Source organism: Panulirus ornatus, chromosome 45 (assembly GCF_036320965.1).
Source record: "Panulirus ornatus isolate Po-2019 chromosome 45, ASM3632096v1, whole genome shotgun sequence".
Classification (NCBI taxonomy): Eukaryota; Metazoa; Arthropoda; class Malacostraca; order Decapoda; family Palinuridae; genus Panulirus; species Panulirus ornatus.
This window is the reverse complement of record NC_092268.1, coordinates 5,335,256-5,360,874: the sequence shown is the minus strand read 5'-3', so window position 1 is coordinate 5,360,874 and position 25,619 is coordinate 5,335,256. Positions and strand designations below refer to the sequence as shown.

General features: G+C 38.7%; 1 protein-coding gene across 1 annotated transcript; it reads left to right on the top strand.

Moving 5' to 3' along the window:
* Positions 1-4,744: 4,744 nt before the first annotated feature.
* On the top strand, positions 4,745-25,451 carry mbt (serine/threonine-protein kinase PAK mbt). The gene is made up of 13 exons (XM_071688070.1): positions 4,745-4,804; positions 9,777-9,983; positions 11,672-11,783; positions 12,858-12,975; positions 14,013-14,108; positions 14,747-15,502; positions 16,401-16,895; positions 17,649-17,963; positions 19,700-19,828; positions 20,135-20,353; positions 20,905-21,006; positions 21,755-22,015; positions 23,055-25,451. Exons 3-13 carry the CDS (start codon positions 11,692-11,694, stop codon positions 23,214-23,216), a joined length of 2,745 nt encoding a protein of 914 aa, XP_071544171.1. The 5' UTR covers positions 4,745-4,804; positions 9,777-9,983; positions 11,672-11,691; the 3' UTR covers positions 23,217-25,451.
* Positions 25,452-25,619: the final 168 nt, after the last annotated feature.

Sequence of the window (25,619 nt, the reverse complement as noted above, 5' to 3'; positions counted from 1 at the left end):
AGAGAAGAGGAAGAAGAGGTGGGACAAGGGAATGGATAGTTTGAAATGGAAGAACCCCAACCCACTATCTCACGGGGAACTTATATTTAAGATTTCCTCTGAATTAAAAGGCAAAGACAAAGGAACATCAGAAAGGCATTGTAGGTGTGTGGTAGGAATCCAGCAGAGATATTGAAAAGGTAGATTTCTATATTTAGTGAAAAATTTAAAATTACTCACTTCTCAGACAATCTGTAGCAGATGGAGTTATTTGATCAACAGTGAAAGTTCTCAAGAGTGGTTTAACCTTAATCACAATTCAAGCAGTGGGTTTCACGTGGTTTTCTCCCTGGAGGGTTCCTGACATTGAACTTTGTAGGGACTAGAGAAAACCAGAAGCCACTATGCTTCTGTAATCGCAGCATAATGCCATTGCCATAGTTACTGAAGAAGAATCTCCATACAAAATCTTCCAAGAAAAGCCATATTCAGTGTAATACTAAATGGTATTCAAGCTACATGTAGATTAACTGAACAATTTCTTTAAAAAGATTAGATATATACTCTGATTTCCATATTACAATATGATTTCAAGCCATCCCATAGTTCAGTAAATCCATGATTATGATCATGAAAGTGTAGAATACCACAGGTATTTCGAACATGTTGGTGTCAGTAGTAATGAAACGGTATAGCCCAAGGCTGACACTGCTATATCAATCAATCTATAACTGGGAGTTATACCTCAGTGATATTTTGAGCAGAATAAATAATTAGGTGTAAATGGCAAGCTAGATGGGACTTGGAAGCCCAGAAGAATAACAAAATACATATGTTGAATTATGTCATTCCTTCTACACTGGGAATCTCCATTTTGATACTATTGCTTTACTGAGTTCTAGTCTGTCTGTAACTAGAGATGTATTGAGCATTCTGGCTCCAAGATCTTACATCGGTCGTTCCATGAAAGAGAAGGAATCCTGATAAGATTCACAATCTTCTTCCCAAAAACGAGGAAGTAGGCATTGAGAAAAAGGTTTGCCAGTGGAATTAAGTGCTGAAATCCAGTTTTGACACACTGAATACCTCTTAGGTGAAGAAGTGTTCTTAAGTGCAGCTGCCATGTGGAAAAAACACTTCATGTGGGGTTCTGGGTCTTAATGCAACCCTTTAGCAGTTTTACACACTTTTGACCTGGCCAAAGAAGATGTTCGACCCAGAGGGGTTACAATGTCTGCTTGTTGGAGATGCAGCTTGATGGTCATGTTAATAGGAAAAGAGAAGACTCAACAGATTATACATCTGAAGCAACTCTTCCATAATTCAAGGTGTGAAAGTTGAGACTCCCAGAAGCTACTAACACTTTTGCAAGTCAGAAGGCAGGAGGTAACTTTATTGTCTTTTAGCAGAAAAGATTATTGCTGAAGTGAATGAATGCAGTGGAACTGAAAAACAAAAGACCAGAGAGAAGCACTAAGCAGCTATGAAAAGTGCTTCCTGTTGTGGATGTTAATGTAAGCTGAACACTTGCATTGTTTGGGCCAGGCAAATCTCAGTTCAGAGTACAAAATCTGTGAAGGAGAGTAAACATGTTTTTCTTAACTCTCTGGGTGAAGTTCCCCATTTTCTCTTTTTGTTCTGATACTTGATAATTAGAACTGGATTAAGAAAGGAAGTTTGTTGCTAAGTAATATGCCATTTGCTCATATTTTTTCACCCCTTTGAGTGGTGGTCTTCATTTTCTCTTTGTTTTGATACTTGATAATTGTAACTGAATCATGAGAGGAAATTTGTCGCTGAGTAATGGGCCATTTTCTCAAGAGTACCCTAACAAGTTGGACATAGGCTAATTGAAACATTGTATTGTAAGAATATTGGCTGATCCTCACATCTTCCAATGACGACTCATGGACAGCGATCTTGTACGATCTTAAGAAAGATCTCAGTCACATAAATGTTTGGTGTGTGTGTTCATGGCTTCCAAATCCGTTGCTAGAGAAGATTTGTACTAATCCCTTGAGCTGCACCCATTGTCCATTGACAGTCCAGTAGAGAATAGTCTCTCATTGTCACCATATAACTTTCCCTGCCTCTTTTCAGATATCCAGCTGACTTATGGTACTGTTGGTTGGTTGTAGAGGAACCTTCTCTCACCAGGAAGGCAACTGAAATTAAAATATCTGCACTATGTACCTGTAGTCACCATTTTTGGTGCATCACCAGTGATCTTTATGTCATGCCTACACGATGACCACTATGGAAAATATTTTTATCCTTGGCTTACCTAAAGTGAAGAAGAATAAGATGGGAAAAGTGAAGAGGTGACTGTGATTTCATCAGGTTTACATAAGGAAGAGGGGGAAAGAGAGTGAGTTGAAGTGTATGAAGTGGAATCAACAGCTTAGAAATTGAAGTGAGATTATTCTGGGAGATAATTCAGAGAGTAATTCATAGGACAGAATGCTAAGGGACAACACGACTGATAGTATATAAGAGGGATAAGTTGCTCCATCACCAACTACTGCAATGGAACAGCCATTAATGAATATATTAGCTAGGTGTGAAGCCTTGGTGTAATAATGTATAGGGATGAGAGACACGTTTGTTGGCTATGTCCTATAGCCTAGACTTGTGGCAAGGCAGTGAGTGGTGTTAACAAACCAGAATGTATGTAATCACATTTGTGCATCAGGGTAGAGAGATCTAGAGTGGCCTTCACTTAAACGACCTAGGATGAGGTTTTTTTTTGCCATACCTAACTTGGTGTTTTTTTGCCACCTGTATTTATGAATTTGTACAGGGAGAGTTCTGCACTGGCAGGATTTCATTTCTTGTGTACTTCTATGATTATTTCTTGTTACTGTGTCCTAAGCCTCAATATAAAGGGATGTATCTAGCATTCCATAGAATCTTGATGGGGATAAGACAGTTGAAGCCATATTTCTTCAATCCTTAGTGCACCAAAACATCTACTCCCTACTCAGACACAGGCGTAATCCTTATACTCAATCATCCTTTGTGGTCTGAAATGCACAGGGCTGAAAGCAGTATCAAAAGGAGACTAAATGGTAGTGTGAGCCACCTATCTGTTAAGATGGGTAGTGACAAAAAAAAAAAAAAAGGCCCACTCTCTATATTGATGCTGTCAAATGAAAAATACACGGTCCACCCATCTATATATCCCAAGTAAGATTATTGCTCACATTGTTTGACAAGTCCAAAGGCCTCTGGGATAGACAAGGAAGTTGCTACACACTCATAAATTACACCCAGTACACATTTAATGCTTCCATATGACCTTATTTACGTGTTTACAGGGACTGGCTCCTTGAGAAGGAAAAAAATTTGCTAACTTCTTTCCTACTTTAGAAAAAGGATTATACAGAAAGGGGGGGGGGGGGTGATTTCCACCTATTTCCCCCCCCCCTCCCTATCCTAATCTCCATATACGTCACACACAAGGAATATGACTGTTATTCCCCCCCCCCCCCCATTATCCCAGGAGATAGAAAGAATCTATAACTTAAAATATATGGTAATTCTGAGTCTGGTTTTCATGAATTGGTTGCTATATTACCCCCTAAACCCTCTACCGTAACAAGAGAATCGCTGATTAAAAAGATTTGTAAACACCGGTTTATTGAATTAGCGAAAAGGTAATATAGAGAATATAACAACCACGACCGTAAATTGGTGGTTGAGATATGTATATAACTATTGTAATGATGTTATGATCATGACTAGTTGGTTGTTTTGGGGATTAGGCCTAATGAGATGGTTGGGTCATTAAGGCAGAATAACTTACAAAAATCTCTTGTTTCTAATGATAATTCTAGTACCATATACTCTATCTCTATGTATATGACCTTTGACACGATTATTAGGGTCGAGGTCTTCAAGTAGGGAGCCGTAGCTCATACATATGTATATGTGTGACAGACAAACCACTTTCTTATCGCGGTAGTTAAGAGACTGAATCACCAGTTGATAGTTAATGAATATATACAGTTTAATATTCGCTTGGTGGCGAGAGGGGCTTGAGCTAGATGTGTGAGGAAATATTGTGCGATGTGCATATATTAGAAAGTGATAAATTCCGACAGAATAATAAACTTCGGCGAAAATGAAGGTAGAATGAATAACAGCAGTGTTGGGCGGCTGGATAGAACAGTCCTTGTTCGAACCCATTTGGCACCTCTCATGGCCGACACTTGACTCCAGTGTTTGGTTTACATCAAATAAAACCCTGTCCATCATTAAGGCCATTAATGGTTCGTTGTGCCAAAGTAGATAGACATATATAGAAGCGAGAAATGTCTTTAAAACCCCTCGCGTATCCGATAGTCTGTGGTGGGGAAGGTTGAGATATCTGGGTGAAGGGGATTTGATGTGAGTTTTCTCCATAATGGGGTTGGCTCTGTTGTGTAAACTGAAACAGTTTATGGGCCGAGTGTTGGATTACACACGCCTCTCTCCACCTCCAACAATCCTCCCGTTGTTCCCGCCAATCATAGAAAACGGAAGGCCATGGTGCGCATTAAAGAAAACGTCATTCGTGAAATATCGAATATTTATCAAAATCTCAACAAACACCAGGGATTATTAGCATCATTGTCCTATCAGTGAGTAAGTATATATTATTATGAGTCATTAGGGTGTATTTTGAGTGAGGATATAGGTTAAATAAGGGTTAAATTGGGGAAAATAGCGATGCGGAGCGGCGAGGGGAGCAGCACCACCTGTTTTGGTCCAGGTCCCGGATGACAGGTAACAACATGGCGGCGCGCATGTAGCTAGTGACTCTACTTCTCCTCGAATTATTGAGGTAAAAGACCTTTTCCCAGCCTTGGGTGGCCCGTCCCTTGGCAAGGCGAGGGGCAGCCGCCCCTTGGGCTGATAATGACGGGTGTGTGGGGTAATTAAGGCGGCTCTGGGACCCAAAAAAGGGGCGACAGGTGAAGGACTTGGAGGCGTTGGGTCGCCCTGTGTTGTGAGTCCCGAGGGAAATGGTAAACAAATATCATCTGGTGAGACTCAGGAGGCTGTGTGTGTCTGTCTCCCTCCCTCCTCTCCTGGAGTGGATTTGATGGACAGGTGGATTTAGAGACGTGACTGAGTGGAATAATGGCGGTGGAAGGTATGAAAAGGGTGGCTTGGGGTGGGGAAAAAAGGGGGAAGTGTGATGGTGGACGGACAGTGGGGGTGGCCCACATTTGTCAAAGTGTTTGCTCAAGGTTACTACAATCGAGGTTTTCTGTGTATATATTATCAGTGCATATCAACTACATATGTACAGAAATATGTAATTTCTTATATACGGTACGTATGAATTGGTTGCTGTGTTATATGGTGGGAACCCTTAATCAAAACCTCATGGATGAGATTTTCAGTTTTATTTGTATTTGTTTTTCGTTATTTTAAGGTACCATTTCCTCGTAAGGGTTATTAAAGACTTTATGAATGGTAGGAGTGAATGTCAGGTTTTAATAATTTTGTAGCGATCTATGGTAGTGGTGCTATGTGGGTCATTCATCGTATTTGCTAAACTATTTGGTAAGGTTAAGGTAACCTATTGATATAGGAGAGAAGCAAGTCATTTACTCTTAGAAATTAAGAGAATTATTTTAAACCTCCTGAAACATCCTTAAAATAATAGTTGATCTTTATATATGATACGTGCATTGTACAGAGTATGAGGTCATTGTTACAAGTACTGTCGTATAGATTATGTTGTCAGTGGCTTTGTTATAGACATTTGTTGGCTGTGTATCTTAATTTCCTTCACCATTATTCAGCTTCTACAATGTAAGACAAATGACGACAAAGTTTTGTATTTTTCTTAACATGGAAGTTATGATACACCTTGGGCCCTAGGTGAAAATTAGTGAGGATTTTGTAGGTTCTGTTGATTTCTTGTGGCATTTCCCTTATCAGATATTTTTCTTGATCATGGCCCATCCCAGAATCACATTTGTTATTCTTAAGATTGAAAGGAAAGCACCTTGTGTAAGTGAGACTCGCTCATGAGTACATAGATATATTTTATGTTGTTATTTCTGTACTGTCTTTAAGCGGCAGCTTTACATATTTTGCTTAAGTGGATCTTGTTAATTGTCTAATAAAATTTCACAGTTCTATTATTCAGGAGTATTGATTAATTGGGTAATTTATCAGTTTAGCTCCACATCGGTAATATCTTTGTAAAATTAATGCTGCTGCCTTGAATACTATTATAATGTTTTGATATGATCTTCATAATTTATTGATTAAGCTTCACATGAGTAATAGCTTTGTAAAATGAATGATGCTGCTTTCGAATATTAATGTTTAGAGAACATAATGAATTGCTTAGCTTGATTTAGAACTTTATATTGTATTTGACATCTCCGGGAATGAGTTATATGGTTAATACAGAAGCTATGAGGTTAATTACTAATGCTATAGATATAATACACTTGTAGAATATAAACAGAACCATAAAGTTTCACCTATACACTGAAATAACAGAAAAATGTCATTATATTCATCTGCTGGGGATTGTTAAATGTATTCAGTCTGTTGACAGCTTGTGCCATGTTAGTGATACACATTCGTAGGCATTGGTCTCCAGTTTTTCTGTAGTGTTCGTAACTCCTCATGTCTGTTGTCTTATTTGATAGTTTATATGAAATGTAATTCTCGTTATCATCCTCTCTAGTTATTATTGTATTATCTAATCACAACACAACCACTGCTCAATTTTGCGGTATATATGTAAAGCAAGTTTTGATCCATAGCTAAACTGGTAAATAACATGGTATACTTTGACCATAACACTGAATAGATAATTTTTAGCCCCTAGGCAGAATTCGGCAGTGTTTTTGTAGGTTCTGTTCATTTCACCAAGTATGTTAACATCAACCCTCACCATCGTAGTCTCCCTACTATTACTTTCCGTTATTTATTATTTTAGGATAAAAAAACAATTATTTTTGCCAATTGGCACCGAGTCAAGTGGTATTATGCTTAGTGTATTTTCCATGATTTTTACGTGTAAGATACATCAACTTACTCTATAGAAGGTTGTATTGCAAATATTGAGATTCATATTACTATAAATTGTGATGAGTGAATAGATTGTGTTCTTTAAGTCCACCAGGGTCACAGGAGAGCTCTTACCTGATGCCACCTTGAAGTTCAGGGAAAGAGTTAAAGCAATACTCTTCCCTGTAAGCCCCAACCCTAGCTTACATCAGTGTAGTTGTTTGAGGTAATTCATCGGAAAATAATGTTGAAAGTACTGTAAACTATTTGGTAAATGTGTGACCCATGTATCATTAATTTTATTATTATTTATAATATTACGATTCCTTGGGAATAATGAGAGGGAAAGAGTAGTGTCGTGATATTTCATGCGTGTTTTAGAAGTCAGTTAAGAAGGGCAGGAATTAGGGGAGTGTGGAAATATTTCTTGCGAGTATTACTTGCCAGGAGGAATGAAGCTTGTATGTTTCTAACAATACCATGTTTGTGTGGGAAATAGTGAATGTATATGATTTTTTATTTTTTATGATTACAAGTGGTTATTTCTGTATTAGTATTATTATTATGCATCCCAGAATTATCTTTAAGGCTATACTGCCAAAGGAACGTTATTTGGGTGGGCTCTGTCCATAAATGTAAACAAACAGATTGACTAGTTGGCCAAATAACATTTGAAAAAAGATGCAGATCACTTCTCTCAAGTGCTAATTAGAAGTCCAATGTTGTGTTCTCTTTTACTTTTATGAGTTGCTTTTGTGTTGCCCATAAACTATTTACTGAGGGAGCGTGGAGTGATGCAGGAAATGATGAAAAAGTACACAAGCAAATGTTAATGTTTGAGATAACCTTTACACATCCCGTAAGTTGCTCTGGTAATTGAATAAGTCATGGCTTGTGTGACATTAACTTGGGGATGATAGTTATTGTTCTCTCACAAATAAAGGAATAGATTTGCACCTTGAGTTGTGACTTGGCACCACTGGCTCTTCTCCGTGGTGGGCAGATTTACATCCCCAGCTTTTCAGTGTAGCTCAGCTGTCTTAATTTAGCTATCTTGATTTACCCTTTTCTGAACACATCTCAATTTACCCTTTTCTCAACACTTGGTTGATTCTGTACAACTCTAAGTGTGGCATCCAAGTTTAAATGAATTGCAGTTTTGTTCTAATGTGTCTTCTGAATAGCTCATTAATCATATCCGTCTCATGTTATTCTGAATATTTGTCAGCAGTTGGAATTCCTCTTTAACAATTCTGCTGTGGAGCTCTAGTGACAGGTTATGCATAATGTCAACTTCAAGGTCTCTTTCACATACAGATTCCTGTTTGTAGCTTGCTGCTTGTGGGGAGGTTGAGCAGTGGCACAAACTGCATCTTTTGGTGTGTCCTTTATTCGTTTACATTTATGGGCAGTTGGTGCAGTGTTCATTGTGATATGTTTATGTATCTGTTACATTTGGATGAGAATTATGAAAAATTTCAGCAGACATTGATTTGCCTGCTTTTACAGTAATTTGCTCCACATTTTTCCAGGTCTTCATAGCATTATTTGCATTTATCTTATTTGGTATTGCACCATAAGTTCTGTATGGCCATATCAAAAATTCTTTTGTCCACTTGCATTTTTGATGAGTCCTTCACTTGACATCTTTTTTGCAGCTTTGTTCTATTTGGCCTTCTATATTCAAACTGTGCTTTACATATTTTTTTTTTGAAAGCCTGACCTGTGTAAACTTGGGTTTCATGTTCATACTTCAGTGATGAGACATTTTTATGCATACTCAATGGCTAGATTTGTTCCATTCACCAGAGGTTTTTCACTTCATCATCATTTTGTTCCTTTCCATGACTGTGGTATCAGCTAAAGGGTTCTGCCTACCATTCTTACTGAGCTTTGCTCTCACATACCATAGCTTATCCACGACTTTACCTGTCCTTCGCTATGCACATATGGATTTCACAGTTATCCCATTTTATCCAAAGTGATGTTCTGAATTTTATTCACCTCTACCTTCAGCATCCTTATCTTGTATACACCATTGAAGTGCCCTACCATTCTATGCAGTTCTTCCTTTGTTTCAAGTAACAGCATGGTATCATTGGACTTAAATCAGAATACTAAGTCGAGAAGTGCACTTGGTGGACTTAGAATGATAGAATTTTGAGGTGTGGCTTTCAGGGTATGGCAGTAATTACAAGTAGCTAATTACTGCCATATCTTGAAAGCTGCACCTTGAACTTGTCACATTTAGTGCAGCATGTGCATTTATTTATTTGTTCATCTATAATTTTGTGGCGTTATCCAGGACCCTTTTTCCAGGGGCTCCAACAGCTGTAAGGCACTGCTTCACTCAGTGACAAGGACAGGATGTACTTCTTTGAAGCAAGAAGTTCTTTGATAAGACTGTACTCTCTTTTGGCAGCTGACAACAATACAGCTTTGCCAAATGCAACTTTTCGCTTGGCATGTAACCTTGAGCAGTTAGAACCCGGTAATGCTGTATATATTATTGATATACATATGTGAGCTCGTACAGTATGGTTATTTGATTATGTTGTTTCCGTGTAAAGGGTGCTCTGTATGTATAAAGCTGTATCTTATGTAAGCAGCTTTGTGCTTTCGCCCTAATTAAGATTTTTTTTGTGGACACTACTGGATGAATATTTTTCATATATTTGATGTACATGGAGATGATTTGTCACCAAAATTCTTGAAAAGTCTTTAGATTTCTTAGTTTGAGTGAGCAGTCAAAAATTCTCCTTTTTTTCCCAAAGTGCAACACCATTTGAAAGACTAATCCTGAAAAATCCGTGACTCCTTCCCATCATTGAAGAAAGATAAGAGGACTTATGCCCAAGTATGGTAGAAAACAGGCATTCATATGTGTGTGCAGTCCTTGTTTAAGCAAGAGTGTCAGCGTCTGGGAGAGAGATTCCATGAGTTTCTTCAACCAATTTCTCACCTTTTGCCTCCAAAATAAGGTTAGTGAGAGACATTAGAGCTAAGAATGCCAGACCTAACCAAACCTAACATAGAAATCATGACTTTCTGTAACATTTAGGTACAGATTGCTTTAATTATGCCTATCAAATGTGTTAGGCTTATCTATGACAACATATTATTCTTTGCAGGTTTGGTTTGGTTAGGTCCTACTCTAACGTAAGACTTATGTGAGGATTTATGCTAGAACTCACCCAGCACATTGAAGTTAATATTGAAGAATTGGTATGATTTATTATAGTGATTTTAGTGTTCAGTTACACATTACAAGATTTTTCTGGAGCTTGTCTTACCTTTTACTTCCGTGTCTCACTTTCCCGAGGAAGGTCTAGGCATCATTGCCTCCTGCATCTTTTGAATTCTTCCTTCGTTATTAAGTATTGTTTTTATGATGGGGAAGAGTTTATCATAATGGCTCCCTTTCCCATATATTTTTAATGAGCATGGATGATGTTGCAGTGTGTATGATTATTGGCATAATCTTCTTTCAGTTGTTTATGTAATGAAAAGTTTACTTAAAAGTTGTAGTGTACACGTTATACAGTATTTGATTTTATTCATTTCAAAGTGTATTTTAGTAAGGCTGCATGAATAAGAAACATACATGATCTTTTTCCTTTAGGTAGGTTGTTCTTGAGAATTTAATGGACTTATAGAATAGAAAAAATTGTGTTAACTTGTTGATTATACAAATTTGCATATGATTGAGTAGAGGAACACAGTTTAACTTCTGTTGGGTGGCTGCATTCGCTTATGATAAGAAAAATTCTTCACTTGATTTATCAAAAAATAATGACCGGAGACTGACTTCTCATGTGCTACCTGTTATTTTTATCGTGTGATAAAAGTAAATTTTTTAACGTATTTTCAGACTGTGTTAAGACCCAGAAACATATCAAGCCCATGTATGACCAAGTATTGTTACTGTAATTTTACGCTCGTAAAAAGTATGTTGGTGCAGTTTGTATGTGACCAGATGTTTTGCATATTTACATCATTGGACTTTTTTTTCATGTTTGTAATTTTTTCACTACTTACATCAGTTATGGCATAAATATTCTTGTAGAATGAGCCTTGTACCTGGCAGGCACTCACAGCTTGCTTTAACTGTTAAAAAAAATCTGAAATACAAGAAATAGCTAATAGGCTCTAGTCACTGAAGTGCAGCTCTGATTTATAAATGTAAAGTCATGGATGACTTAGTTTTCAGTATGTGTAGAAATGGTTCCCTATTGATGTGACAGACACGGAAGACTGTTTGACATTACCTCTGAAATTGAAAGAGTTTGTGACAGGCAGCATATGATGAGTGTGGTACCATCACATAGGCCCCTTTAAGTTTTGTCCCATCACCTTCACTCACTTATTTGTGTAAATAGTCTTTTCTCTTCAACTTCTAACCCAAATCACTTTTATGCCAGCCATTACCCTTTGCATTCTCCAATCCACTTTCTTCTCTCCCACTTTGACGCACTTTTTTCTTGAACTGAACACATTCTGTTAACTAAAAACAGAGCCATCTTGACTCTCAACTAACCAGAGTCTTGTGTTTTCTTTTGTTTAAAGAGAGACATACTCCATGTTTTTCACCAGCATTTAGGGAGGATACTGTAATTTCAAAGAAGAATGGTAAAACAGAATGGAAACAATATTTTTTTTGTTTTGACAGGTGAAGAGACGCGGGGCATAATGTTTAAGAAAAAGAACAAGAAAGTGCAGATTTCAGCACCCAGTAACTTTGAACACCGTGTCCACACTGGGTTTGATCACCATGAACAAAAGTATGTAGTTCTTTATTTTTTATTATTGTGTTGATAAATGATAATAATAGTTTTATCATATTCAGTTTTAGGTTGCATTATGTAATATATGGGTCACAATGTTTATGATGCTGGGGTTAAGGGAGGCATGTGAGGGAAATCATTTGCTTTTGGTAAATGAAATCTTTGGTGGTAGACTCCAGAGAGAAATACATAAAGCTGGTGATAAAGTTTGGAAGCAAGTGTGAAAGGCAAATGTTAAGAGTAAATGTAAGCAAAAGTGAGGTCATGAGGTGCATTATTGAGTTGATATAGGATAGTTTGAATAGGGAGGAACCGGAGTGCTTCAAGACGGAATCATAAGGGGTGAAGTGAGTCATGGAATGTAAGAGTAGGGCCAAGATCTTTTGTGCTTTGAGCAGTGTGTGAAATGACATTGTCATTGTTAAGAAAGTTAGGTATATTTATAGTAGTCCTGACAGTGATGCAAGTCGTGGACTGTAAATACTTTAAGAAAAAGTAGAGGATGTATGTGTTGGATATCAAATGCCGAAGGACAACGTGTAAGTGGTGTTCTTTAGTTGGTGCAGTCTTGTTGAGGGAACCAGCCAGGATGTGCTAACATGGCTTGGACATATTGTCTGAGCGTGAGAAAATTGACTGACTGAGGGGATTTTCATGAAAGAATTTGAGGAGGCAAAGTGGAGGGGGACTAAGAAGGATATAATAGGATGGAGTAAAGGGGGATTTGGGTTATCAAGCCTGAATGCTGTAGAAGCATGCATTTAGTGAAATGACCTTGAGAGATGTAATTTGTGGTGGTTAGAGAGGTGTTAGGGTTGTTATGATTCAACCTATGTTGTTAGTCTGTGAAAGGGTTAGAGAGTTGGTGTAAAAGCTCAAGAATTTCATGAAAAAAGATTTATTGTCAGTCTTGTATTTCTAAAAGCAAAATCTAAAACTTTACATTTGAATAACATTTTTTGCTTTGATGCATCAGGTCTCCAGTGAATTGATGATTCTTTTTAATCAAGCTGTTAGTGGCACTCTTAAACCATTTTGTTATTGTAAGACGCATCACATTGTCTTCTCCAGATATGTTGGACTGCCACCTCAGTGGCAAGGGATTGTCTCAAATGCACTTGATAAGGGTAGACCCATGCCACTTGTTGACCCGTCGGAGATCACACCTGTAGATATGCTGGACATGAAGGTAAGATCTCATTTATGACCTTTATATGTATGCACTTAAAAGTATTTTGCAGGAAATATTGTGCACACTTGACCCTTATTGATTTTTGTTCTTTCCTCTATCAAGACACCACTGTAATGTGCATCTCTCACTGTCTCTTGTATACTTCCAGCTTTTGTTTAAATTTGCTTGTTCACATGGGTCATACATACCTTCGGTCATTATCATAACATGTATGTATTACTTCATTATATTGATATTTGCCTAATTTTATCTAGGCAGTTTTGGTGATAAGAAGGGAAAGGAATCCATATCTTATCTCTCTTTTTGTAAGATTTGAGTACAAAGATTTTCAAGGATATAAGCAGGTGCCTTCAGTCACTCTAGGGCATTGAAGTTAAAGACTTGCTAGCCCTTGTTTCCCTGACTACTGTTTATCATAGTAAGTGCTCTGTTTTCAGAGGTAATTTTTGTCCTTGGGAGTGAAGTATATGAGAAGCAAACTTCACAAGCATAAAAGAAGTGTAAAGTTATCAAGAACAATTCTTTGTTCTGGAGATAATCCGAAGTAATTTTTTTCATGCTTGTCCACTGTTTCCTGCATGAGCGAGGTAGTGCTAGGAATAGACTAAGAAAGGCTGCATTTGCTCATGTCCATTCTGTGGCAGTCTTGTGCAGTGCATCAAAACCACAGGAATGTATGGTTTCTATATACTTTGGATAGTCCAGGGCATTTTGATGGTCTCTCTTTGATTATCAGTGAAGGGATGTTTTGACCACAGATGATACTGTGATGATTTTGTTTTTCCATGTTCTTTTGTAACTTGGAAAGCTTGACTAACTTCATTTATGAAAGTAATTTTGTATCCATTCCTTTTATGGTCCTCGTTCATTATTTTTTTCATATCACAACTCGGATATTTTACTTCATGTAGCTGATAATCTTAGCAGTCATTCTTTTCATTACCACTTTCTCACAGTTTCCTGGTACTTTCATATGCCAGTTCTCTATATTACTTCCTAGATTGTGTTCAGAATTTTCATTGTTTTTTTCATAGGTACCCCAAGAGATCTCAAGAGGACAAGATTCCTCGAGCCGACTCAGCCGGGGATTTGCCACCCTTAACTTAGCTGACCCTGTTAGAAACCCACAGGTAATGTGTGTGTTGATGGTCCTCATTTGATAAATTCAGATTTTGTCTCTAGAATATATGGAAATGTTTATGAATCGTAATTTCAGTATTCTTGGATTATGGGGAAGAGGAGTTCAGAGAAGAGTGAGATGAAAATAGTATAACAAACATACATATGTACATCCTCCTCTGAGTGAAAGGTGCTTTGAAGGTGTGGGGCCTGAACATGTAAGGGGTTGTAAGACGTGTAGGGGATAGAGCGAATTGGAATGATGTGGTATATGGGGAACAGTATGCTGCCAGTGGGCTGAACAAGGGCATATGAAGCAGTTGTGGGAAACCACATAAAGAGTCATTGTTAAAGGCTGAAATGACTAAGTTGTGGATATCCAGTGGGATGAAGAGTTATTGAATGATTGTATGAGGTATGTTGAAATGGGTGGAAACAGGGTAAGGAAGTATGTAGAGTACATAGTACGGTACAAAGAGTAAATGGATGTGTGGCGTTTTGAAGAAGCTTATACTTAGAGTTGCTTCGGTATGGTTTTGGGACTTGTATGTTCTGAAGTACTGGTGATGTGTAGTGTAATAAAGTTTAGATTCAACAATGAAATTAATTTTACAGTATGAATGATATTTTGTATTTTTTATTGTTACAGGCAAATATGCGTGGAGAACGAGGAGGGGGCAATAATAATAATATCAATAATAATAACAATAATAATAATGGTAGTGGACCAGCCAATCTACCCAAGACTTCCAGTGTTGCGCGATCCAATTCTCTGCGTTCCTCCAGTCCTCCCAGGCTCCGGCGGCCTGAACAGTGGGGCGGCCACAACCTCCCACCAACCCTTCATGAGGGTGAGGTGTTAGATGGACCCCCACACAATTGGCCCCCCTATTCTCAGTACCCAGGCCATCCACAGTACCCCGGACATGCTCAACACCCAGGACCAGGTCAACACATGCCTCACCCAAACCATCCAGGCCACTACCAGGGCCATCCAGGACACCAGCAAGGCCCTCCTGGACACCCACCTCATCATCCACTAAATCCAACCCAACCTCCCAAAGGTTCGCCCGGTTATCCTCCCCACATCCGACCCCACCAGAGCCATGGGCCACCTCATCCAGGGCCCCATGGACCCTTACATGGTGGGCCTCCCTATCCAGGACCACCCCACGGCCATCCCATAAATGGTGAAGAACGATGGGATCCTCGTGATCCAAGGGGCCCCCATCACCCAGACATGCGACGGGATGGATGGGGGATGGGAAGGCCAGAGCTGGGAGGTTTGAGAACACCCTCAGGTCCCTCATCCGCAGGATCAGCTGGCAGTAGTGGACAACACGGCCCCACACCCCCACCCCCTCATCATCAGAACCTTCATAATGGGCATCCGCCACATCCTCAGGTTAGTTTATAACGATATTAAAAGCACTTGTAATTTTCAGTATGCTCTTCATTTCTTGACTACCTGTTTTTCCTACACATCTCTTACAGCCTTTTTAGTGCACCGTAGCACCTCAGCCATATTTTGCAATGATTCATCGGTAATCTTGCAGCTTCTCTCAACTTTTATCATTGCTTTTTCATTCATATTTCTAGTCATGGACTGTCTGAGATAAAAGATTAATCCACATATTATTTGTATATAACATGATTAACCCCACCTAACCTTTTCATTTTTACCAGAAGCATGTAATTTTGTATTTGTCTTCTCTTTGTTCATACTTCTTGTACTCTTAATTATGGACTTATATTTGTTTAGAAATACTGTACATGATTTATCCACTATCTCTGGGGATAGGAGGGAAAGAATACTCCATACGTAGTCACTTGCCTGTTGTAGAAGGGGACTAGAAGGGGTGGGAGCAGGAGGCTGAAAATCCTCCCCTCCAGTTTTTACCTTCCCAAGAGAAGGAACAGAGAAGGGGCCCAAATGAGGATTTTCCCTCTAAGGCTCAGTCGTATGTTCTTGATGGTACCTCGTTAAAGCAGGAAGTGGTGAGTGTATATAAAGAAAAAGTAATTGCAAAAGTTATGTTCATTCATGCACTCATTCCACATAGCCCTTCATTATTGCCATTTTCACCTTAAACCTCCTATACATTTTACTCCTTCAGATTTGTGTCCCATCCATCCATTCTTATCACCCATCACATTTAGCTTTTCCCAAAGGTGTAGTTTCTTGGCTTCTTTTAGAATTTCTCCAAAGGGGGAACTTTGAACCAGTATCACTTGTAAATTCATTTTTTTTATAGAAATATTTTTTCTTTAATTCCTGTTAATGTGGCTTTGTATTTCTTTAGGGAGGACGGCCTCCAGCGCAGCTACCACATGAAGTGGGTGGTGGACCTATCCACCACAATGGCCCACATTATCCCTCTCAACCACACCCGGGCCAGCATCCACACTCTGGCTCCTCTGCACACCCAAATCAACATGCTCATCAACAATCTAATCAGCACCCTCATACCACAAGTCAGCATCCTGGTCAACATGCCCATCAGTCGCCTTCCTCACAACGCACCCATCATCGTAAGCCTCAGCCCCTCCCTCCTTCACACCAGTCAACTCATGGACCTCCTCCTGGTCATCCTACCCCACCACATCACACCTCCCAGAGCCAGTTGCACCAGCTGCATCAGGAACAGCACCAGTCACAGTCTCAACAGCAACCTCAGCCACCACATCATCCGTCACAGCAGCAGCAGCAGCTTCCACCTCCCCCACCACCTCATGGAGTACAAAAGTTGCCACCGCCTCCACATCAGCTCCCACCTCATGCCCAGATGTATTCAAAGGTATGAGGGATTTTCAGTTTTCAGTGATGACTCTAAATTAGGATAAAGATGTTAGGAGAATTTGTTTCAGGGTTCCCTTTTGTGGGGTTGACCATGTTAAGTGCTTTGTTGACATCTAGATGGCAGGGAGTATTTCAGTTCGTTGAAGCCATCTAGGTTGTGTTGTGTGAATTTTGTGTGCAGTGTGGTCATATACCACTTCTGAAACCACACTGCTCTTCCCCAATTTGATGCTCTGTACATGTCTTCACCCTCTTGATCAGTACCCTCCCATATAATTTCTGAATATATATCTGTTTTGTAAGGTCTGCAACTTGTGCGAAGTTTAGGCTTTATTGCTTTCTATGACCTTGAGGTATGTGCTTGGATTCTTGCTAGGTGGTGGTGAGGCCGTGTGAGATGGCATGGTGTAGGGATAGTGTGTTAGATCAGATTCTCCATGCTGTGTGAAAGCTGTCCAATCAATTGTTTCATCGTTTGTGGTTGTGTGAGCTGTTTGGGTTAGCTGAAATGTAACTGAAATTCAAAAATATTCGAGAATGTATGGAAATTTATTTATTCTTTGTGAAAGTTTAATCGAGGCTTTATTTTTTTGAACTGTGGTAACATAAGTTATGATTTTTCTCTGTTGGTCATTGCATCATCTTTGTAAATTTTCCATTTAAGTTGGAGCCAAAAAGAGTAGAATTATATCAAAGAACTGTAAGTGAAAATACATTATTTCTCAAATGTGAATTTTTTTTTTTTTTGTAGCCTCCAGCCCCAGCACCAGAGCAGAACTCTCCTTCTGGCAAAGGATCTGGGGTATCTCAGCAAGATCACAATGGCAATCGTTTTGACCCACAGTCTGCTGGCCACACTACAATGCCACAGGTGGCACTACGAGACAGAAAAGCAAGTGGTGAGGGCAGAGAAGGAGGTGGTAATGTGGCGAGTGCCAACAGTACCCCAAATAATAACATGACTAGTTTACCAGGAAAGTCTCCACCAGGCCTCTCTCATGGTAGTGCAGCTCAACACCACCCATCTGCTAAACAACATGATCAGCAGAGATTATCTCATGAGCAGGTTTGTACATACTTACTTAGAATGTACTGTTAACCAGTGCAGCAAAACATCATTCTGTTTGCCTGATCATCAAAACATCAGGTTTAAAGATTTATGTACTGTTCCTTATTGTTGTTGTAACCTCTTCTCCCTGTTCAGTAATGTAGATCAGGTATTGGTCGACTGTTGAATCATTAGTACATACCCAAAACCCATTCCAAGCATGTTAACGTGTAACAAGAACTCAAATACTTTTATACATTTTCTCTTTTTGCTTTTTAACTTAAGTGAAATCAATTTGTCTGTTAATGCCATGTCTATGCATGTAATGCTTTTTGAAATTTTCTACTGGGTCATTCTTGTAGCCACCAGAATTTTAGTATTATGGGAATGGTATCATGAAAAAAGGGGAGATATGAAAGCCTTACTTAAGATGAAGTGGGGCTTAAGTATATAGGATTGCATTTGAGTTTCTAAAGAAAGAGGTTAACTGTGTTGTTGACTGGCTAGTCAGACTACTCAGTGTTTGTGTGGCCATAGTATAGGTCCCTGATGACTGACAATAAGAAAGTCTTGGTGTTGCCAAGGTCCACTTTCCAGAGTTCCTGCAGCTTCAAAGCTGTGCTACTGACGGTTGCAGGAAAATGATGGGACTCCTTTGGATTGAGAAATTCTTTGACAAGGCTGTACTCCAAATCATACAACCTCACTGAAGGTGGTTTTATGCTTGCATTGCCCACATAGAGACAAAAGTGAATGCTCGAATTACAGGGGTGTAAGTAAGTCTGATAAGTATATTAGGTTTGGGGTTACAAGTGTAACTGGACTTTTTATGCATGAGGTTACAGTGCATGTGAAAAGTCACATTTGAGGAGGCTTTATCATAGGGAATACAGTCACTTCAAAGAACTTCTCACTCCAGTTGGGTCCAAATATCCTTGCTACTGGAAATAGTGCTTGAGCTGCAAAGACGATGTAGGTAACACCAAGACTTTCTCAGAAAAATCCTCAGGAGTAATCAATGAATAAATGAAGTAAGTGTAGGGAAAGTGGCAGGTGAGAAGCTGTCAACATAATCAGGACATCTGATTAGGGAGAAGCAGTATGATAAGGATGCATGGTCCAGTTGTTTTGCTTTGAAGAATTTGTTTAAGAAATACCTGGAGGAGAGTGAGAAAATTTATGGCATTTGTGGGTGTGGAGATATTTTATGACGGGTAACAGAGAGACCTAGTGGAGGGTGCTACGACAGTCTGTTGCTCTCTTAACTTCTAACACACAAAGCCAACCTGTGCGTTGTATCTTCCTGAATGACCAACCATTCCCATTCAGCAAAACTTCAACAGTATTGAGCGTTATGTATAATATGCTTGTGACTTTCATATCCCGTGCCACAGACATTAACACAAAGACAACCAGATGAACTAAAAGTCCTCAGAACACTTACTGGTACTGAATTTGGACAAATCTATGATTCATCTGCTTAGTCACATATCCTGTCTAAAGGAAATATAGCGAACCTGTAAATCCCACAAAACAAGGAGGCATCTAGAACAAACACTTGTTGCTCATCATGTATATACATACACCACCTGCATGATAAAGCTAAAACACAGTCTTGCCTCGGTTTTCTCTGCACTCAGTTCTTTGCAACAGCATTAGGATCTTCTCATCCAAACCGCTTGATAACCATAACTCATTACACCTGTTTATAGTCTCATTACAGAACTTTGATTGCATGATTTTATCTCTGGCAGTTCCGAGCAGCTCTGCAAATGGTAGTGAGTCCAGGTGACCCGAGGTATAACCTAGACAACTTTATCAAGATTGGAGAAGGATCCACAGGCATTGTCTGTATAGCCAGTAACCGAGATTCTGGAACTCAGGTAATTTTTTCTTTGATAAAAGGCAGATGAGCATATGCAGGTGCCAGCTAATCAGAGATGTAATTTTTGTAGTTTTATATTTTTTGCATGCTTTAAATGTTTACTTTTTGAGTAAAGTTTTCTGATAGTAATTAAAACAATTGCTTCTACTCTCCTGTTAACAATATGGGGTGAGACCATTGGTCAAGGAATGTGGAGGTGTGCTTTTGCCTGTTAGCTAAGTGCAGGTCAGTATAGGTATTCCTCTGAAGAAAATTGAATGGGACCATATATTCCCATGAAGTTAACTGTTTTCACTACCTACAGGTTGCAGTAAAGAAGATGGACTTACGGAAACAACAGCGGAGAGAGCTTCTGTTCAATGAGGTGGTGATTATGCGGGATTACCATCACCCCAACATTGTGGAGATGTATGACTCGTTTTTGGTGGAAGATGAGCTGTGGGTTGTAATGGAGTTCCTAGAGGGTGGGGCCCTCACTGACATCGTAACCCATGCCAGGATGGATGAGGAACAAATTGCTACGGTTAGTGAACAGCCATTGTATAACAGCCTTTGAATGTGCAGTGGCCAATGGCTTTGTGAATGTTAGAATTCTTTATGCAGATGAATGGTCAGGTGAGCACCTCAGTCTGCTGCTTCTTTATTGAATATAATATTAGGACGTGCAGTTTTCAGCTGAACTTTATTGGGATGTAGAGTTTGTTGAAGAAGCTTTTGGCTTGCCGGAAAAATTTGTAAATCTGGTTGGAGGCTTGCGTGATAAATGTATCTTCAGAATTGGAAACACACAACGTATGCAACTTTTAGGAATACTGGTATATTTTTGTGGTGTTGGGATTGATATGCAGCTATTTTTATATTTTTTTATTGTTAACATGTGCTAATTGAAAGATGGATTAAAAACATTAAGTCTGTTAAAACCATGAATATATCTTTGGTAAGATGTCTAATAATCCTCTAAATGGCTCATGAAAATATTATTAAGCTTAATGTGTTGAGATTAGTTATGAATCTGTTAGAGGGCATTATTGCCACTTAATCCTAAATCCTCATTCTTGCATATTGAATTTCCAGGTGTGCAGACAGTGCCTTAAAGCCCTAGCCTACTTACATTCCCAAGGGGTTATTCATCGAGATATCAAGAGTGACTCAATTTTGTTAGCGAGTGATGGAAGGGTAAGTCCTTTTGTTATGTATGACAGTTATGATGCCAGGTGAGCATTGGTGATCCAGGAATTATATTCAGCTTGTATCACCCAGGAAGCTAATTAACATTTCAAAATATCTGAAGATGTGAATATTTCCCAATAAGATGGGGAATTAGTTACGATGAGGTAGTGAAAAATTGCTGCGACTGTTGCCCAGATTTTTACAAATCATACCATATCCTAACTGCAAACATGTTTGTTTAGTTTCTTATAAGACTTGGTTTTAACAGCAGTGCTCAAATCATAAGGTGATGCATGAATTGGAATATGTAATTTAAGTGAAACATGATATCTGCATGTTACTAAATATATCAGTCACTCTTCTTGCTCAACATTTATAACTTGTTTATGGGTTTTTGTTAGTTTATATCAGAATTTGTGGAGTTTAGAACTTAATTTTTTAAGTAATGCTCAAGCCATTTCCTGTACATTCTACATTTTGGTTGTAGCATTATGCAGCTGAAGCACTTTGTTGCTGCATCGATTATAAAGAATAATTATGGAGACTATAAGGTTGCCCATTACAGGTGATTCAATCCAATAAGAGTATTTATAAATCATGAATTGGAAACAGAGACAGAGAAACAAGTAGAATGAGATTGAAGAGCAGTATTCTGTGGATGTCACATTGTCCTTTTCTAAAGACCCTTTATCTTTCATATGTATTTTTTTAATGAAGTCAGCAGATTCTCCTCATGACATTTATCGTCATCCAGGTTAAGCTCTCGGACTTTGGCTTCTGTGCGCAAGTTTCTCAAGAATTACCGAAGCGCAAATCCCTAGTGGGCACTCCTTACTGGATGGCACCAGAAGTCATATCAAGACTCCCATATGGCCCTGAGGTCGATATTTGGTCGCTAGGGATCATGGTGATTGAGATGGTGGATGGTGAACCCCCTTTCTTCAATGAGCCCCCCTTACAAGCCATGAGACGAATAAGGGATATGCCTCCTCCAAAATTGAAGAATTCTCACAAGGTAGGTTTGAATAATGGCTTAGTTTGTTGGCATCATTTTCCAGAGTTCAGGAAGGAGCGCTCTTCAGAGTTTTCATGCTCTTGTGCATTCTGTGGCATGGCTTCTTGGAAACTTTTATTTCTGTTAAGCTTTTCAGTAGTTCTGAATCTTTGGGGCTTTTTTCTTTTGGCTTTGAGATTACTTATATCATTGATTCACTTGCTGTGTGTGATGAATTTTAATCAATAATCAGCTTGCAGATATATACATATATCTTGGATAAAGGTCTCCACTTGATGATAGCCAATTTTAGTGGACTTCGATAAAACCTGATGAGAGTACCTGGGTTATCAATTCATAGTTTGAATTCAAGGATGGAGTTAGATTCTCGTATCACTTTGTTTCTCCCTCAGTATTTCAGGGATGATAAGTTTTTCAAATACCATGTCGTCATAATGAGTTTGCTTGTGGATTTGATTCATATCATTATATCTGTTTCTGCACATTTCAGTATGATGGATTGAATTCACACTACCTTTATAGATGTTTTTGCACATTGTAGACTTTCGTATTTGATAACTTCTCTCTCTGTGTCTTGTAATCTATTAAAATTAATGGGGCGTATTACATGCACGCTACCACAGAATGTCATTCCCACGCGTCCTTAACTCTTGCCCGGAGTGTTACAGTGAAAATGGATTTCTGCGTATATGAAAACATTTTGTATTTTTTTCTCTACGTACTAAATTGATTCATGAAGTGAGACTATAATATGACAGAAGTTGCTTGATTGGCTTATGTTTCTTGATTTCCTGGTGTTTCAGTTATTGCTAGAAATCTGCTGGTCTCTTTAGATGCAGTCCCGTGGTTAGGTAGAATTATTGGGACGCAAATTAACATATGTTGTTTTTGGATTAATGTGCTAATGTTAAGTACTTGGTAACATTTTGTTTGGAGGTTTCTACCGCCCCCTTTATGAAGCAGCAAAATAAGTATTAAGAGTGTGTTTTGGAATATCACCATTTTGTGATAAATGCCATTTTGATGTGTGTTTTTATAGATATCACCACGTCTACAAGGATTTCTGGAAAAGATGCTGGTTCGGGATCCAGGCCAGAGAGCAACTGCATTTGAACTCCTTCAGCATCCTTTTTTACGTCAGGCAGGGCCACCGTCTCTTCTCGTTCCACTGATGAGGTCTTTTAGACACTCTCCTTGTTAACTATGTGTAGCATTCTTATATATTTTGACAAAGGGAATGTATATTGGTTAGTAAGTGCCTTTTTCAATAATATGAAGGGTTATTGTGTGCCTAAACAAAACAGGTAATATAATGTAAGCTGCCAGTAAGGTTAGCTTAACCAGTAAGTGAATGATGGTGTGCATTGCTTTAAGTCCAGAATGGCAGCTGATGCATAAGATGTGTATGTTATTCTTGCATCTTCATTGAATGCAGGTACTTAAGATAATAATATTTTCTAAAGTGTAATGTATGTTCAAGGTTTGTTATGTGAAATTTGAAACAGGAATAATACTCAAGGAAATGGCATGAACTTAAATCTGGGGAGAAATTTTTTTATATGACGCAATTTATTCAATCACATATATTTTGTTTTATTTTAGAGTACGTTTTTATTCACCACTGGCAGCTAATTGTTGTGGAAATGCTTTCTTTAAAGTGACACAAGGTAGCTCGAGCATAAGGCATGTCAGCAAAGTGTCTGAAATATTTTTTTTTGCTGTTTGACCCCATTTGTTGTTCCTAAGGGGTTGACAGTCGTTATATTTATGTCTTTATATCTATATATAGATATATTATATAAAGAATATATATATATATGTATACATACATTATTAATGTCACTAATATGATATCACCAAAGAGGCTTATTTAGTGTTGATTTTTGGGTCTGATTGTTGCCATATTCTGATGTTTTTATGATAGTTTAAGTCCTGAAAGTGTTTGGCAAAATTTATGTCAGGGTCGCTTTGATCAGTATCCTATTGTACCGTACTTGTACCCAGTTGAACAAAAGTTGATGAAATTAATCAAAGTCTGTAAAACACGGGCTATTATGTGTATGCATTCCACTTTCATAAGGAAATGTCTGATTGCTTTCCAGTTTAATTTTTAGCTTTATTTTTCATTGTTACCACATAAATCTTTTAGATGAATGTGACCTTATAATTTTAACTGACGAAATGGAACTTGCCATTCATTTTTTATCTCTTGTAAATAGCACATGTAAATTTTTGTTTCTTATTCTGTAACTAGCATTTATTTTATGTACAGTCATTCCATCATTATGCGCAGTGTAATTACTAGTGTCTGGTAATTGCTCAAGGGTGCAGTATCAGGTAGGTGTTAAAAAGGTTAACAAAAAGTCCAAATTGTTTACTGTAGTTGTAACATGTGGCTTTCTTAGATATTTACAGAGTAATCAATGAGCATGACTCTCTTCACTTTGTACAGGACAGGAGAGAACAATGCTTTCATTTTTATCGTTATCACTGTGGACCGTACACTTTGCTCACTCTCAGCCGGGGGAATACCTATGTGCAAGACCCTCCCCTCCTTGTATTTTAACTTTCTAAAAGGGGAAACAGAAGGAGTCACGCAGGGAGTGCTCATCCTCCTCGAAGGCTCAGATTGGGGTGTCTAAATGTGTGTGGATGTTACCAAGATGAGAAAAAAGGAGAGATAGGTAGTATGTTTGAGGAAAGGAACCTGGATGTTTTGGCTCTGAGTGAAACAAAGCTCAAGGGTAAAGGGGAAGAGTGGTTTGGGAATGTCTTGGGAGTAAAGTCAGGGGTTAGTGAGAGGACAAGAGCAAGGGAAGGAGTAGCACTACTCCTGAAGCAGGAGTGGTGGGAGTATGGGATAGAGTGTAAGAAAGTAAACTCTAGATTGATATGGGTAAAACTGAAAGTGGATGGAGAGAGATGGGTGATTATTGGTGCATATGCACCTGGGCATGAGAAGAAAGATCATGAGAGGCAAGTGTTTTGGGAGCAGCTGAGTGAGTGTATTAGTAGTTTTGATGCAATAGACCGGGTTATAGTGATGGGTGATTTGAATGCAAAGGTGGTAGTTGAGGGATTAATTGGTGTACATGGGATGTTCAGTGTTGTAAATGGTGAAGAGCTTGTAGATTTATGTGCTGAAAAAGGAATGGTGATTGGGAATACCTGGTTTAAAAAGAGAGATATATATATGTATATAAGTATACATATGTAAGATATCTGGGAGTGGATCTGGCAGCGGATGGAACCATGGAAGCGGAAGTGGATCATAGGGTGGGGGAGGGGGCGAAAATTCTGGGAGCCGTGAAGAATGTGTGGAAGTCGAGAACATTATCTCGGAAAGCAAAAATGGGTATGTTTGAAGGAATAGTGGTTCCAAAAATGTTGTGTGGTTGCGAGGCGTGGACTATGGATAGAGTTGTGCGCAGGAGGATGGATGTGCTGGAAATGAGATGTTTGAGGACAATGTGTGGTGTGAGGTGGTTTGATCGAGTAAGTAACGTAAGGGTAAGAGAGATGTGTGGAAATAAAAAGAGCGTGGTTGAGAGAGCAGAAGAGGGTGTTTTGAAATGGTTTGGTCACATGGAGAGAATGAGTGAGG

Excerpts from the sequence above, each read along its gene's own strand:
- mbt (XM_071688070.1), top strand. The coding sequence starts at position 11,692 with ATGTTTAAGAAAAAGAACAAGAAAGTGCAGATTTCAGCACCCAGTAAC. Across the intron at positions 12,976-14,012 it reads TAGATATGCTGGACATGAAG|GTACCCCAAGAGATCTCAAG; the intron begins GTAAGATCTCAT and ends TTTTTTTCATAG. Across the intron at positions 15,503-16,400 it reads GGCATCCGCCACATCCTCAG|GGAGGACGGCCTCCAGCGCA; the intron begins GTTAGTTTATAA and ends GTATTTCTTTAG.